The sequence below is a fragment of the Balaenoptera borealis genome, assembly GCF_965194805.1.
Source record: "Balaenoptera borealis genome assembly, chromosome: 12".
In the NCBI taxonomy this organism is placed as follows: domain Eukaryota; kingdom Metazoa; phylum Chordata; class Mammalia; order Artiodactyla; family Balaenopteridae; genus Balaenoptera; species Balaenoptera borealis.
The window spans coordinates 67,485,835-67,502,780 of record NC_138869.1 but is presented as its reverse complement, the minus strand read 5'-3'; the positions used below and the strand labels follow the sequence as shown (position 1 = coordinate 67,502,780).

At 37.5% G+C, this 16,946-nt stretch overlaps 1 protein-coding gene across 25 annotated transcripts in view; it reads left to right on the top strand.

Moving 5' to 3' along the window:
* The window catches only part of MLIP (muscular LMNA interacting protein), a 283,518-nt gene that overhangs the window by 254,954 nt on the left and 11,618 nt on the right, over nucleotides 1-16,946 (top strand). For 23 of the 25 annotated variants that reach the window (XM_082347126.1, XM_082347127.1, XM_082347120.1 and 20 more), the window contains one exon: nucleotides 15,828-15,881. The exons of the other annotated variants lie outside the window; for them this stretch is intronic. In XM_082347126.1, the coding sequence (XP_082203252.1) occupies nucleotides 15,828-15,881 (54 nt within the window). The remainder of the gene's footprint in view (nucleotides 1-15,827; nucleotides 15,882-16,946) is intronic. 25 annotated transcript variants of the gene reach the window in all.

The window sequence follows — 16,946 nt, the reverse complement described above, 5'->3', positions numbered from 1 at the left end:
TATACATATACATATATCCCCATATCTCTTCCCTCTTGCGTCTCCCTCTCTCCCACCCTCCCTATCACACACTTCTAGCTGGTCACAAAGCACCGAGCTGATCTCCCTGTGCTGTGTGACTTCTTCCCACTAGTTATCTATTTTACATTTGGTTCGGTAGTGTATATATGTCCATATATACACTACCACTCTCTCACTTTGTCCCAGCTTACCCTTCCCCCTCCCCGTATCCTCAGTTCCATTCTCTAGTAGGTCTGCATCTTTATTCCCATCTTGCCCCTAGGTTCTTCATGACCTTATTTTTTTTTTTTTTTAGATTCCATATATATGTGTTAGCATGTGGTATTTGTTTTTCTCTTTCTGACTTACTTCACTCTGTATGACAGACTCTAGGTCCATCCACCTCACTACAAGTAACTCAATTTTGTTTCTTTTTATGGCTGAGTAATATTCCATTGTATATATGTGCCACATCTTCTTTATCCATTCATCTGTTGATGGACACTTAAGTTGCTTGCATGTCTTGGCTATTGTAAATAGAGCTGCAATGAACATTGTGGTACATGACTCTTTTTGAATTATGGTTTTCTCAGGGTATATGCCCAGTAGTCGGATTGCTGGGTCGTATGGTAGTTCTATTTTTAGTTTTTTAAGGAACCTCCATACTGTTCTCCATAGTGGTTGTATCAATTTACATTCCCACCAATGGACAGGTCATCCAAAATGAAAATAAATAGGGAAACACAAGCTTTAAATGACACATTAAACAAGATGGACTTAATTGATATTTATAGGACATTCCATCCAAAAACAGCAGAATACACTTTATTCTCAAGGGCTCATTGAACATTCTCCAGGATAGATCATATCTTGGGTCACAAATCAAGCCTTGATAAATTTAAGAAAATTGAAATCATATCAAGTATCTTTTCTGACCACAACACTATGAGACTAGATATCAATTACAGGGAAAAAAATCTGTAAAAAATACAACCACATGGAGGCTAAACAATACACTACTTAATAACCAAGAGATCACTGAAGAAATCAAAGAGGAAATCAAAAAATACATAGAAACAAATGACAATGAAAACACGACGACCCAAAACCTATGGGATGCAGTAAAAGCAGTTCTAAGAAGGAAGTTTATAGCAATACAATCCTACCTTAAGAAACAAGAAACACCTCAAATAAACAACCTAACCTTCTGTGGGTTTCTTTTTTCTCATCAGTAATAGTAGCGTATTGGGTTTGGTTCCAAAACTCTTACTCTTGCAGATAAACTGGGCTGACTGCATCAGAATTACCTGGAGATCTTAGAAAAATGCAAATTAATGGGACTTAGTTGGAACTTCTAAACTCAGAACTTCCACTGGCCTGAGTGATCTTAAAGTATTTACTCCATTTAAAAGTCTATGCTTCCTCCATGATAGCAAAAATTTCCTCTTCTGCTTTTTAAGTTCTGTAATGATTCAGCAAAAAATGAACTTCATTATGAAAAATAACTTTACAAAGAAAAACTGTTTATACTGACATGTTTATAAGTGTTTTTGATTATAATTGATTTTTTTTCTCATAAAACCCCTAGTAAGTAAAAGGAAACACAACTGTTAAATAGTATATATACTAACTTAGGTCACAGGATCTTTCTTTTTTTTTATTAGAGTAAGTTGTAAAATGTAAGGTTGAGTTCTTAGACAAAATTGTCCCTATGTGCTTGTAGCATTTACAATTGCGTTAAGTGTTTATACATCCAGTATTCTTGGACTTATTGAATCAGAGGTACATATCTTTTTTCCAGTGCACTACTTCAATCATTAAAAGTCATTTCTCTTTGAAAAAATACCACAGCTACCAACATGCACTTTCTTATGATTTACTTTTTAAGAAATTAAAGTGCCTTTTACATAAAAAGAGATTTTAAAATATAACAATCTTTTATATTAGAATTATGTTTTTGCTAAGAAAGATGAAGTATTTTACTTGAAACGTGTTTTATCCTTATGATATGTCAACAGATTATTTACTGATCTGTTTTATTAGGTTGTTTTCCAAGTAGCTGCTTTTGAGATTGTAGATTAAGAATAAAAAGGAAATATAACTTGTCTGTGATGAAAAAATGAGAGTTCAGTGAGCAAAATGGTAGTGTTTTCAGCCCAATTCCATCCATTATTTGTCTTTTCTACATAAAGGATCACTCCACTTATAATAAGCCAAGGGTGAGACATCTATTAGAATAGTGAGGAATCTACCTAGAAAATGTATTATGAATGAGAAGTATGCAGTTTCGGAAATAGGAGGGAAAAAAACCCCCAAACAATAGTAATAGACAGTCACATTTTTGGGGGAATTGGGTCCTACTGACTTTCATTTTCACATAACAGAGTATTAAGGCATAGGTGCACGGACTTTGAATGAGGTAGGAAGCCAAGGAAGGAAAGAAACTTTTATATCCAGGATGGTCAGAGGGACAGGTCTCTCCATAAATTGGCTTTAGCCTGCTTCCTAGGTCATGACCCTCCTTTCTTTAAACGTTTTGGATATTTCACCCTTTAATGTTGACTTTTCTCATTCCTTTTTCCCCTATTTTTATCTCCTACTTCTTAATATTCAAATTTAATCCATTTGTGAAGTTTATATTTTTACCATTATTGAGAATATCTTAACTGGTACAATCATTTCATAGCTACTTGGAGAACTGACCCTGTGAACCTATAGAAATTCAATAAATGAATTAAAATATTAATATTAAAGGCATATTTCCAACATGAGTTAAATTTTTTAGTAGCTCCTCTGACATGAGATTTCTTTTCTGAGGTTTCTTTTGATATTTTAACAAAATCAATCAAGTTAAAGCAGATTATGACTCAGCTGGAGAAGGGAAAAATCTAAAGTAATTCTAACTTTCACCAACTGGTTCAAAGGCTGAAGGGGCTTTGAAATAAAAACTTGCTTTTCTAATGTAAGCTGTAAATATTTAGATCTAAAGATGTGAAAAATCTTCTACAAATATATAAAGAATAAAGCAACACTCCTTTGAGCTAAGCAGTTTATAACTGGGCATAGCTTCAGAAGGAGAAAATGAACACTAAGTTATGTGACTGGGTTCAAGTTTACAGAATCCTTGTCCAACAAATAGCCTAATTCCCCACCAGTAACAAAGAGCATAGACCTTGCAACTTTTCAATTTCAACACAAAGTCTAGGAACCCTGGAGTCTGGCAGTTGACAAAGCACACTATATTCATTTCACAAAGATTTATTGAGTGCCCCTTGTTTGCAAAGAGCTGTGTCTGTGACGGTCATGCATTGGAAAGCAAGGGCCTTTGCCAGGTACCTCTTCTCTATTTGGGAAAAACAGAAATAACAAATAAGCAAAAAAAAATCATTATAAATGATCGTTGTGACACCTGCCATGCAGAAGACAAGTAGTTATGAGTGCATAGAACAGAGGTCCTGATCTCATCTGATGAATCGGGAAAGACTTAGTAAGGAAATGATGTCTCATCTGAGGTTTAGAAGGAAACAAAGTTTGGGGCCGGGCTGGGCATCCAGGCAGAGGGAACAGCATGAGTAAAGTTTTCCAGGCAGGAAAGAAAAGGAATAGGATGAGCTTGAGAAAATGAAAGCAGGCCAGAGTATTGAGGAAACCACTGGGATCGGGAAATACGGTTTAAAGTTAGCAAGAAGTAAGACTGCTGGACAGCTCTTCCTCACTGGCCTCATCTGAACTTGTGAGAAGAAATCAGGGAGTGAGATGAGGCATCCCCAAGATTTTGTGCAAGAGGAATTGATATTTATAAAAAGTAGACCACAGGCCACTTCCTTTATAGACAGTATTTTATTTCAGTTTCAAAACAATCATAAAGTAGGTTTTATCCCCTTTATTTTACATATGAAGAAACTGAGGCTCAGAAAGTGTAAATAATGTGTACAGGATTCCACAGAACGGGCTTAAAAGCTGGTACTTGACTAATTTTTCTTAAGAAACTGCCCACCCTCCCCCCAAAAAATCTATCACTGAAGCTGTATCACCACCCTGTTGGACATCTCCTCTCTGGAATCACAGGCTTCCTTCTGGTTAAATGACAGGACAGGACGGAGACATCAGGACAGGAACTAAGTAACCACCGAGGCCACCTGGCTTCCTTCAGTTTCCAGATGAGGAAACTGAAGACTGAAGATGCCAAGTGACACACCCAAGGGCTGGTGTGAGTGATTGCCAGAGCCTGGGTTTATTGTGAACCACCTTCTTTGGCAGCCACAGTTCCAAAAGTTAGTGGCTAAGAGAGCCACTGTTTATCTAAAACTCTGACAAAAATGTACTGAGGTAGCCACATTTATTGAAAAAAGTCATCTTGACTTTTGGAAGTAAAACCTCTTTTTATCCTCCTCATTAATAATGTCTGTTTGTGTTCTGTCTACATAATTAGAAAACCTTCTGTGTAAATAAACCAAGGTAATTTATTTTCTATCATCATGGAGATAAACTGCCTTGCTCCTAATTCTAAAACTTCTCTGACAACTTTTGGCGTTAATGGGAATTGGATAACTATTAAGATGCTTTAGAAGAGAACGTTTGAGGTGGGTGGAATAGGAGAAGAAGCTCTATAAACTCAAAATTGGTTTTTAATGTTTGAGATTTTTCAGGAAACCAAAACCTGAACCCTGTTGGCCTATGCCAAATTGTTTTCTAAATGGATGAATTTGTATATGTTCAGGAAGAACATTCTGTTTAAAATGGCTAAATGCAAATTAATTGGACTTTTAACATTAAAAAAAAAAAGAATGCCAGTGAGCAGGTATTTTAAGAGAAGCAGTTCTGAAAAATTAAGTATTAATTATATTTTGTTAGGTTCTCCACTAGAGGGCAAAAAGAACATCTCAACACAATAGGTGCCTTAATGACAGGCTGGCATTTGAAACCAGGCATGTTTTGGGTTATCTCATTGTCAGTTATCATTTAAAAATGTACTTAATATAATCACAAGCAGTTGACTTGTATATTTCTTCCAGGAAAGAAGAACAATCCATTTTTTTATGTATCTGTCCCTAAGCTCATGTATTGCCATCTAGCTGAAAGTTTTCATTGTAATGCTTTTAATAAAATCACCTTAAAAATTAAGAATTTGCTAATTCGAAAGAGATGTGCAGTAGGATGCAAGCTGGATGGCATTTTTAACAAGGAAAGTATATTTGGAGAAAGATTCATTTTAAAGCTCTCGTAAAATAACATGCTGGCCCCTTAGAATTGATAGACCATGCTTGTGTTTCGTAGGCATTGTTTGCGCCTTGTTCAGATGGAGGCACTAAGGAAAAATGAGCCCCTGGTGTTTCACAGCACTCAGCTGCCACCTGTCCCATCCCCACTGCCTGGTGTCTTAGACCAGGTTCCTTAGAAGCTGAGCCTGAGACAGGGTTTCCGGTATTTGTGATTTGCTGAGGGCATGGCTCTCCAGAAAAACGTCCTGTAAGGGAGGGTGTACATCGTGATTGGGAAAGGCAAGGAGAAGAGGAAGAGTGATCTCAGACAGGCTAGCCATTGCCTAATTCACAGGGAGAGGGCTCTGGCGCATAAATTGCAAAGGATACACCTTACCAGTCATCATCAGCTGTGGGTCTCGGTGTGGGTACAGGGTCAAGGAACTCAGCGTTGGGATGCTCTTCTCAGCTGAGGGCGATGGTCTGTAGAAGGAGGCAGCTGCAGGCTCTGAAATAAATGAAATCCCTAATGGAAGCATTTATCTTTGCAAGTGAGTCTTTAAAATATATGTATTTTGTATGTATGTATTTTGTGCTCACTGTGGCACATACATATATACAAAATACATACATATATTTAAAAGATATTTAAATATGTATTTCTTAAAAGATATTTAAGGAAAGGAATGACATGAAAAGAAGGTTAGATAAGCAACTATCTTTTATATGAGGTTGATCCCTATGAAATTGCCTTATTCAATAGTTCTTGATGTAGGAAAACATCAGTTTTATCAGTTTCACATAGTTCAACCTAATTGTTGGTCTCATTGCTTTAATTTCTTTTACCTTTCTACTTACTCCATGCAACAAAAGCCATATGTGATATGTGGCATTTACATAGTTAAGGAGTCTCTTATTTTGAAACTTCAGGGCAAAATTTTCCTATGTTGCTTCCTTTTGCTTAATGTGACTACTGTTTTACTTCTATTACTAAAATATGACCATAAAATTGTTTCCGATTGCTAAATTTGTTGAAGTTTACCCATGTGTGACTGACCAAGTACAACTAGACACTTGATTAACGGCCATCAAATAATGATACCCATTTGTCCTCATATAAGCCATATGGTCCATATGTCCTGTGAATCAAATAGAAATCTCTTTTGCACAAGAAGGATATCACAGTGGGATTGGACCTTTCCTCAGGTTGTTTAAAGTGTTCACTTAGCTCCCATTGGACGCTGAAATACTTCCTTAGTTCTTGAGACATTCAAACGATGTGTAAGATCACTCCTCAAAAAATTACAGCTCAATCATTGGGACATCTTAAAACTTTGGGACTATATTATTAGGAATGCATGTTTATGATGGTCACATCTTCCTGTTCAGTGATTTTTTTTTTTACCGGTATATAATTATTTTTGGTCCCTTATAAATTTTTTTCTTGAATTCCATTTTAAAGATAATAAGGCTGCATTTTAGTTTTATTTTGGCTCATATTGGACAGATGTATCTTTTCCTCCTTTTTTTCAATTTTTATATGACTTCTTGTTTGTGTGTGTCTCTTATTGAGCATATATTCTCCCATCTTGATTTTTTATTTTATCACAAGAGACTTCTCTTCGTGTCTGAGATTATCTTATTACATGACATTAATTCTGCCATATCATTTTACATTTTCCATTACTATAATTTCTTATCTCTTCTTTCCAGTTTTCTATCCAAGAGATATGAGTTTATTAGCATAGAATTTATTCATCCTATTTTGTTGTTATGATTGCCCTTAGCTTAGGGCTCATATTCACTTTTATACACCCCTGTCAATATCTATGTTTTCTCCCAGGAAGACAAGTTCATTTGGTCCCTTCTATTATCTTTCATCATGTTGATATTGTCCAATTCTAGATTTTTATTTCTGGGATTTTATGGTTATAATTTCTCTCTTTCTTTTCCATAGCTTTTTGTGGCTTTTTTTTATGGCAATGATACACTTGCTCAGGGTGTTTTATTACCTTACCTTCCTATATTTCTTGCTGCCTCCTTCTGTGTTTATTTATCTTCTTATTTGAGTCCTTGATCCAAGAAAGTTTTAAGGTGGGTCTTTATTTGGCAAATATTCTCAGGCCCTGTATGACTGAGAACATATTTTATGCTTCTGTATTTATATGATATTTTAACAGTGCATCAAATTTTAGGTGATAAAAATCTTAGACAAATTTGGTAGCATTTTTACCCTGATTTTCAAAAGATCTCACTCACTCTTTGGAATGGCTGAAACCTACTAACATAACGTAAGTAAACATAGAGTTTTTCCATGGGTTTTTAGCAACCAGTAAATACCCCACCTATTTCATGATTTTTAATTTGGATAAAGAGATACCTTGTTGTTAGGATGTGGTTCTAGCAGGGACGTAGCAGGGAGTCAAAGAAGACAGTCTCCAGAGGGGAGATCTTAGATTACAACAAGGCTCCAGAAAGCAAGGCTGTCGGAATCCCTCAGGAATGGCTGCCATCTAAGACCAAGTTGCAGTGCCTGGCAGGACAATATAGTTGGGGCAGGGGCCGGTGGTGGGGCAGAGAACATGCGTGTACTGAAAGCTCAAAGGCGTATAACTGACATGATAAGAGTGTTAGGATGTGCTTACATCGTTCCTGAAATGTGGCTTGGAATAATGCAGAGGGAGATGTGGGGATGGAGGAACAGGGTCCAAGTCCAGGGAGACAGGACTGGCAGACACCATGCAGGAGGCAGCCTTCCACTTGACCTGTAGGCTTACTGTCCTCAGCTCATCTGCCTACCAACGATTCACATATCCTCTCCCTCAAAGATGCTGCTGGGGGTGTCGTTTTAGGGGAGAGCAGAGTGGGGTCTGGTCCGGGGTCTCTGGAGGTGATGGGGGCACAGACTGACCCCATCACAGTCATGCCTGTTCTTTATCTTCAGAAACACTTCCAAATTTTTATGATACACCAGTTGACATCTCTTGACATACTCCTGGGTTCTAGGGTAAGTTTCTTGCAACTAGTTACAAATTAGGAATAACTGGGGTGGGGCTAAGGCAGGGCAGGGATTGTACGTCACATTGGAATAAAATGGCTAATACCCCTTCTGTTCTATAGAAGAGAGAGAACAGAGGGAGAAAAATTCTGCCAACATCATCTTTTGTGAAGGAGACATTTGGTTTATGATTGTACTAGAGTTAGTACTAGATTCTGAGAACAACTGAAAAGGATGTTTTGCCTGTAGTACTAAGGAACTAATTGTGCCTTTAAAGGATAGAGGAAAGAAAGAGAACAGCAAATATGCTTCCTTGTCAATTCCAACTTCAGGTTCCGGAATTTATTTTGAGTCCTAAAATGTTGTTAGAAGGTAGATTTTGCTTCATTTCCATTCCAACCCGGGAGCTGTGCAATGAAGAAAGTGAATGAGGTGGTTAATCCCCCAGGGGATTACGATTTTTCAATTAAGAAAGAAGCAACTTTAGATGAAAAATGTGAGTAAACATGGGGAGGTGGTGTTTGCCTTCAAAACAGGATGAACACATAGAAGAAAAATTCCATCCTGCTGCCCTTTTGAAGGTGGTCTTTGGAGGAAGAGGGAATTCAAATGTGTCCCGAGTCTGGGCCTCCTAGGGCGGAAAGAAAAGGCCAAGAATAAAAAATAGTATAATTGGGGAATTTACAGCCATATCTCAAAAGACCTATTACAAAGATCAGAGCAGAAAATTCCTGTTTTCTTACTGGTATAAGACTCAACTGGTCCTTAGACACCCATATAATGATATTAATGATCAGGACTTAACAGGGAGTTGCCTGTGGGTTTTTAAAACAATTAACATGTACCAAATTCCAGCTCAGCATTTAAGAATACTCAGGGAATACACAAAGGAATGCTGTGAAACTTCATAGTGTTTATAAAACTTCACACAAGGAGCAAGTGGCACAGCTAAGAACTGATATTAAGGATCCCAGGTAAGATTCCATGGAGAGGTCATTTTTACCCTCCCTGTAGGTGTAACTTCTACCTCAGCTGTGGCTCAGTGCAGGAGATTCCAAAAAGGAAGAACTCTTTTTTTCAGAGACAGCATCATTTATCAATGAAGAGATTTTTGCTTCATCCAAGGACAGAAGGAACTGGCAATCACCTAGTTAGCACCCAGAATTAAAAAATGAGAAAACTGAGGTCCAGAGACAAAGTGGTTTTTCCCAGTTTACATTGTAAGTTAGTGACATAGACAAATGTGTAAACCTTTGGGCATCACCCAAAATAAATGCTGTACCTTTAAATTCTAAAAATAAATATTCAAGCTACTGAAGTTGTTTTGTAATTTAAAAAAACATCCTAGGCTAATGCAGATGAAATCTTTAAGACATATGGATAGGAGTGGCATGTTTCTGATCATCATGAAAGCAGGTGTGTCCTCATAACACATATCATGAACTGCCATCATTAAGGACAAACTCAGAGCACTGCCCATGTTTTGTCCCAGGAATAGAATCTTTTTTTTTTTAATGCACATAGTCTAATCTCCTTTCTTTTAAAATTAAAGTATAATTGATTTAATACAATGTTGTGTTAGTTTCAGGTGTACAGTAAAGTGATTCAGTTATATATATATGTGTGTGTATATATATATATCTATATTCTTTTTCAGATTCTTTTCCCTTATAAGTTATTACAAGACATTGAGTATAGTTCCCTATGCTATACAGTAGGTCCCTGTTGTTTATCTATTTTATATATAGTAGGTGGATATGTAAATCCCAAACTCCAAATTTATCCCTCTCCCACCCCCTTTCCCCTTTGGTAACCATAAATTTGTTTTCTATGTCTGTGGATCCATTTCTGTTTTGTACATAAATTCATTTGTATCATTTTTTTTTTTTATATTCCACATGTAAGTGACATAATATGATATATGTCTCTGGCTTACTTAGTATGATAATCTCTAGGTCCATCCATGTTGCTGCAACCAGGTATAGAATCTTGAGCAGTAAAATCAACCAACTAGTGCTAGCATATTATGGACCCTGTCCTCTATCAGCTTGCAGTCTTCCTGGGCAATGAGACGGATTCATATTAAACAGCCTTGATTCATTTAATGAGCATTTTCAAGGGCTTACTCCTTGACTTCCGTAGTGGAGCTGATGCAGGCAAAATCCCTGCACGGTAATTCTCTAGCCTGGGTTTCTGATTTTCTCACTCGTTTGGTCCATTCACTGTGAATTTTCTCCTTATTTCCCCATCAGCCCAACGGTGAGTAACTTCTTTTCAGCTACTTACACCACATGAACTGTGTCCCTCTTATCTCTATGACAGAATTATCCTGTAGATTTCAGCCTCTTGGGAAGAGATTCCTTCCTATTTCTAGACCAGGTCTGACTTGTCTGTGATGAACCCTCCTAGAACTCTGAACTTGTCCTTCAGAACACATTATATTGTGTTTGTTTCTGTATATTCCTGATTATATAGTTAATATCTTCCTCTCCCGCTGCACTGCGGTCTCCAAGAGCAGGGAGGATGCCTGTTCGCTCGCTGTCATATCTCTAACATCCAGTAAAGTGTCTGGTACATGAGCACGTACTCAATAAAAAAGCGCTGTGGTAAAGTATTTAATTACACAAGCACAGTGTAACTCAATTGATGAGGACATTTTGAATACAGCTAATTTCAGTTGTGAATAAATAAATATTTGAAAAACATCAATTCCATCAGTTCATACAAAAATCTGGGCTGTGGTCTCGCTCCTCAATTTATGGTATTGTTGATCTCAGCTGAGACCCATTAGAAATGCAGATGCTCAGGACCCTCCCCAGACCGGCTGCGTCAGAATCTGAAATTTACGGGACTCTCCAGGTGCTTCCTATGGGCTGGGATGTGTTGTAAATCAGGGATTAAAAACTCAAGTGTTTTGTTTGGCCAGGCAGATCCCCTAGGTGAGTGAAGTAAACCAGACGTTTATGTATGATCATAGGTGACTTCTGACCCTTGACCTCCCTTACTGGGAGTGGTGGGCACTGTGTTGACCTGGAGATTAGCTTCATCTAACAGGGGCAGCCATGTGCATATCAAGACGATTGCAGGCCTAGGGTTGCAGGACCCTTGAGCAGTTCAAGAGAAAGAGACACAAGCCTGCAAGTAGAATCTGTGGACTCAAACACTGACAACTAAATTCAGCTCTTTTTATTTATTATTTTTTCTTTTTTTAGAATTAAAGTATAATTAATATACAATGTGTTAGTTTCAGGTGTGCAGCAAAGTGATTCAGTTATACATATATATATATATTCTTTTTCAGATTCTTTTCCATTATAGGCTATTAAAAGATATTGAATATAGTCCCCTGTGCTATACAGTAGGTCCTTGTTGTTTATCTATTTTATATAGCGTAGTGTGTATCTGTTAATCCCAAATTCCCAATTTATCCTCCCCCCTTTCCTCTTTGGTAACCATAAGTTTGTTTTCTATGTCTGTGGGTCTGTTTCTGTTTCATATATAAGTTCATTTATATCACTTTTTTAGATTCCACATATAAGGGATATCATATGGTATTTGTCTTCCTCTGTCTGACTTTAAGCAGAAGAATCATGAGGGACTTAAACAGAACACACATGTGCCATAGTGCTGGTTGAAACGTCTCTAGTTTGCAAAATTTCTTACCAATGAAGAGACTTTGGGGAATGCAGTAAACAATTCTAAGTCTTCACTAATGCAGATTTCTCTTTTCTCTATTTCATTCCTTCTCTCTTTCATTATTAATTTATTTATTCAATACACATTCTGTGTCTCCTGTGCTGAGTGGTCCCTGTGCCAGGTACAATTGACCTAAAAGTGAATAGCATCGAATGTACATGATGTGCAGTGGCTCACAGTCTCACGATGACAATACTGTACTCAGGAAACACAGTGCTTTATGTAGGTATCGCTGCAGTAATTGTCACATCTATTTCTGAGAGATGTTCTTAAGAAGGTTACACTCTAGCTTGAGTGGTTCACAAACCTCAGTGGGAGACAGAGTAGGGGGAACAGCTTCCTGAAGACACATGGAGCAAAGGAGGTTTACAAGAGGATGTGGTTCAGCTATAAAGCAATCCCGAGGAGTGAATTCTGAATAGCAGGTGTAGCACCCTCAGTGATTTAAAAATGGGAACGTTTCTTGTAACACTTCATCAATTTTGGCAGGCAAGAAAATCTACTTCATCTTTGCACAGGAGGGAGAGCTGTTTCACAAAGTTACAGCTCTGAATGCCATTCCTCGGGTAGATTAAGACTTAATTGATTTCACCACATTCGGCATATTTTCTTTTTTTCTAGTTGTAGGGTTCTCTCCAGTTGGTTGGAGGTAATTTTATCTTTGTCAGAGAAGTTAGCTCTGGAGATGCAGTGACATTTATGAGAAAGCCCCGCACTGGTAACAAACACTCCACAAGGCTTTATATTTGTGTGGTGGCAGCTGTGATAAAGAATGTAATAAAACTCAACCGAAGATTTCATTCAAATACGGCTTGTTGATTAGCCCACAGTGGTGAGTGAGCAAAGGTCTGATGAATATTATACAATATCTGGGACTGGAGTTTTCTGATGAATGTTATACGATATCTGGGACTGGAGTTTCCATCCAGGATGAAAGGATGTTTTGTCTCATTTCACTCAAGATTTCCATTTCATTGATCCATCTATGTTGAATAATGGTCTGATGATAAAATTCGTAACTTTTCAGGGTTTTTTTTTTTTTTTTTGAGACAAAATAGTAATTTGTCCTCTAGAACACCCACCACCAAGTAACAGGCTTGGAGGACTCTCTCTGTCTTCCTGTATCCCCTGACTCTGGATAACAAGCCACCCACCTATATGGAATTTATTTCAACGTTTTAGTGTCATCATTCTCATTCTGACTGTGAGAGGATGTTCCCGCCATATTTGTTCTCCCCATGTGACATCTCCAGACCTCATGTTTTACAAAACCTCTGCATTCTGCACACGTACCAACTTCAACAGTATTCCTCTGGAACATTTCATAATTTTTCTTCCCTAATCAACAAAATATCAATGTGTCTGCCTGACGCTCCTTCACTCACCCTAGAGAGTAGGGGGGCCTAGAGTCGCCCAGGAAAACTTGAATTGATTCTATTCTCTAAGGCAACACTTTCATTTAGACCTTCTTCTTTATCCTCTGTCTCTCTGATTACTTACATATCTTCCAACCCCCCTCCCCCATCCATATTCTGCACATCAGCCAGGGTGACATTATTTGACATGAAAGTCTGATCGCACGTGTCCCCTTCTTGCTTGGAGATTCAGTGGTTTCTCACTGCCTAGAGAATGAATCCTAGACTCCTCGTCTGACATATGAGCTTCATTGTCTGTGTCTCCTGAATGGAGACACCAGCTACACCAACCACTCCAAACTGCTTCTGACTCTGACACTCTTGCCTTTAGCGCACAGCTTTCCCTTTTGCAAAATGGCGCACACACCACTCCCTCCCTCTGTCTCCCCGCTCCCGTCTTCCAGTGACATGTTACCCCTTCCTACTGCTTTGAAAGAACAGTGTCCAGAGACTGTCACTCTGGATTCCAATCATGACTCTGCCACTTACGAGCTCTGGACCTCGAAGAAGTTATCCTGCCTCTTGGGGCTTTTGTTTCCTCATTTGTGAATCAGGGTAAAATTAGCGCTCACCTCACTAGGTTGCTGTCAACACTAAATAAACAAATACATATAACGAATTTATCATGTGGGTACACAATAAATTACTATGACTAACTCCATTAACAGTAGCACATTTTATGTAATGTTTTTGGTCACCTTGAGGATAATAAGAAAGCAAACCTATTGGGACCCAAGATCATAAACAGAGGAAAGCATTCCAAAGCCAAATATAAATGATTTGGGGATTACCAATTAATTAGGATCAGTCATTTGCTGTTCTCTTTTGTTGGTTAGGGTAGTTAATACATAGTTTTTGAAATTCAAGATTAGAATAAAATGGATTTAAATGAATGAATACCTGTATTGGAAAGATGGGATAGAATGTAAAATAGACATCATGTAATTACTCAATTGTTTTTCCAATCTCAGTTGAATATTTTATTGGCGCAACAACATTTTCAAATTTTAGGATGTTTATCCTACTCTATTTTAGGAGACTAGGAGAATAGGGATTTGTCATGGTACAAACTTCAATGATTCATAGAATTATCATACCATTTAGCCTAGGTATGCTAAAGATTTTGCTGTCTCTAAGACCAATTGTCTTGGTCTGAAGTTTGAAGGGGTACATAGCATCTGATCCTAAGCCAGGTTTACAATCTCAAGGGACCCTGATGAACAGGAGAAAGTAGGTGCTTTCAGTTGATTTTTGGAAAACTATTTGGATCTCTAATTGGCTTGGGGACAGATCATGCTTCTACTTAAAGTAATGGTCTCAGGAAGCTGGGATCCCTGATGTTATGACACTCAGAGAATTTCATAGTTGGGACACAGTTTAATGGTTGGCATTTAATGAAGCTGTAGCTGTAAATAAAAGCAGGCTCCTTTCTTGAAAATCAGCTGGAACAGAGGGAAAGTGAGATGGGACCTCCTTGGCCTCCCAGCAGCCTCTGGTGATGTCCTCCTAGGGCCAAGGGTGCATTGCTGGGACCCCCTGAATCGCCCTGGAGCATCAGGGGCTGATCACTGATCCGATGATTTATTGATCAAATCAGGACCAGGTTGAGAGTAAAAGGGGGCCAATTATTTCCACAGCCCGAATTTGCCCAGGATAATTGTAGAAACTGGGAATACTCCAAGTAAATCAGGTATTGTGGTTACTCTAATGTTGGAGTGAGGAGAGATGGTTAAAAAATAAAGGGGGTAAGCAGATTTATTATAAATGATTGTTTTCTCCTTGTCTGTGTCCCTCATTCTGTCTCTTTTGCTTGCATATCTATGACTTTTCTTCTGTCTGAATAGGTTTAAGTGTATGTATAGTGCTCAGAAGACCCATGCAATAATAAAAATTCCTATATACAAAAGAACCTCCCTCTGTTAAAGTGTCACTGTGTTGTAAACTGCATGATAATAGTGTCATCTGGTAAGATTACAATGTTTATGAAGTCCTTGTGTTTTGAGATTCTTAATGTTCACAATAATGCACAATGTTTTACATTTCACTTAAGCATTCACTATCTACAGATGCATCTGCATTGCAGGTCTAAGCATGATTTGTCTCCTTTGCTTCGGAGCTTTTCGGTTTGAGAGCTATTGTGAGAGTGGCAACATAAATTTAACTTTGTTTCCTCTCTCTGATAACTGCCAGTGTGTTTTAACAATTCATTCATTCAATAAACATTTAATAACTGTCTATGCTGTGTGCCAAACACTGTTAGAGCTTATGTGGGACACAGAGATAAATAAGATGTGGTCTTAGGCTCCAAGGATTCACCATCTGCTAAAATTTTTTTCTATGTTAAGAGTATCTTCCTTTGTTTTTAATAACAATCAAATCTTAATGTTTACATTGGTAGAATATGATCAGCAATAATATACTTACATCATCATTTAACTGTCAACTTAAATGAAATTTAAACATTTATCTCTCCTTACTTCTATCCCTGTTCACTTCCTGGGCGTCTTTTCTGTGAAGTTGAGTCATCCAATGATGGCTATTCCGGAACACGAAACTCTTGATTCCGAAGAGGTAAATGGAAGATACAATTGGAGATCTGGTTATCTGTTTCCATGTGATATTAGGTTGTAGAAATAAGCCAATCTTGTTTTAAAAAAATATTAATAAAATCAGTTTTTTTTAAAAAAAAGAAAGAATGAACTGGCCTACTCTGATAGTCACATGAGTAAATTCTTGCTGCTTCTCAATGTGGAAGTGGTACTAGAGGTCCCCATGTGTGTAGCACCTTGGTCACAAACTAACTTCTATCTCTTCTGTCTTCATGATTTTCTCTTTGGATTCATATGTGAAACCACTGTTGTCTTCTTTTTCTAGAGGGTCAATGGATATCCAATAATACTTATATGTGTCTTCTGAGTCAGAGGTCTCAGGACCTCATGGTAGCTCAGTTTCCCATCCCCCAGGGAATTTTGCATATGGCGGGTAGCATACAGGCCAGAGTGTGCCATCTCAAACATACCTCTGAATTTCATGCAAATGTTTAACCACTTCCACATTTTGAGCTGACAGATAAAAATAAATGCAAAAAACCTTTTTATTTTTATAAATGCTATGCCAAAGAGACAAGAAAAAGTTTTGTAAAAAAAATTAAATTTTGTGTTAAGAGCAAGATAATTGAACAATGTTTTCTTCTTCTATATCCCTTCAAAGTGGTAAATGTGGGGAAAAAAATGCTTTTTAAAGGACTTATCTTTAAGAAGGTAAAAAGTGAGCTCATTCATTCATTCCAGATACCCTCACAAATGAGGCCTGCTCAGTTTTGTAGCCTCCAAGTTTAGAAAAAAATAATAATAATACAAAAGAGCAATGAGAAAATAAAATTCCAAATAAAATTCTAAATGAAATCTGAATTTTTTCCCAAGAATATTTTCCAGAATTTAGGGTGTATTTCATAAAGTGACATCCCTATTTCTGCAAATTTTGAAACATATCATACAGGACCGATGTGTCTCTCTGCTATAATTTTAGTCATTAAAATATAAAGGCATGTTATGAATAGGGGTGAATTTGTATCCTTGACCATATCTCTGATTATTTTTAAAACAAGGATTATTGGTGTAATGAGTATGGACATAT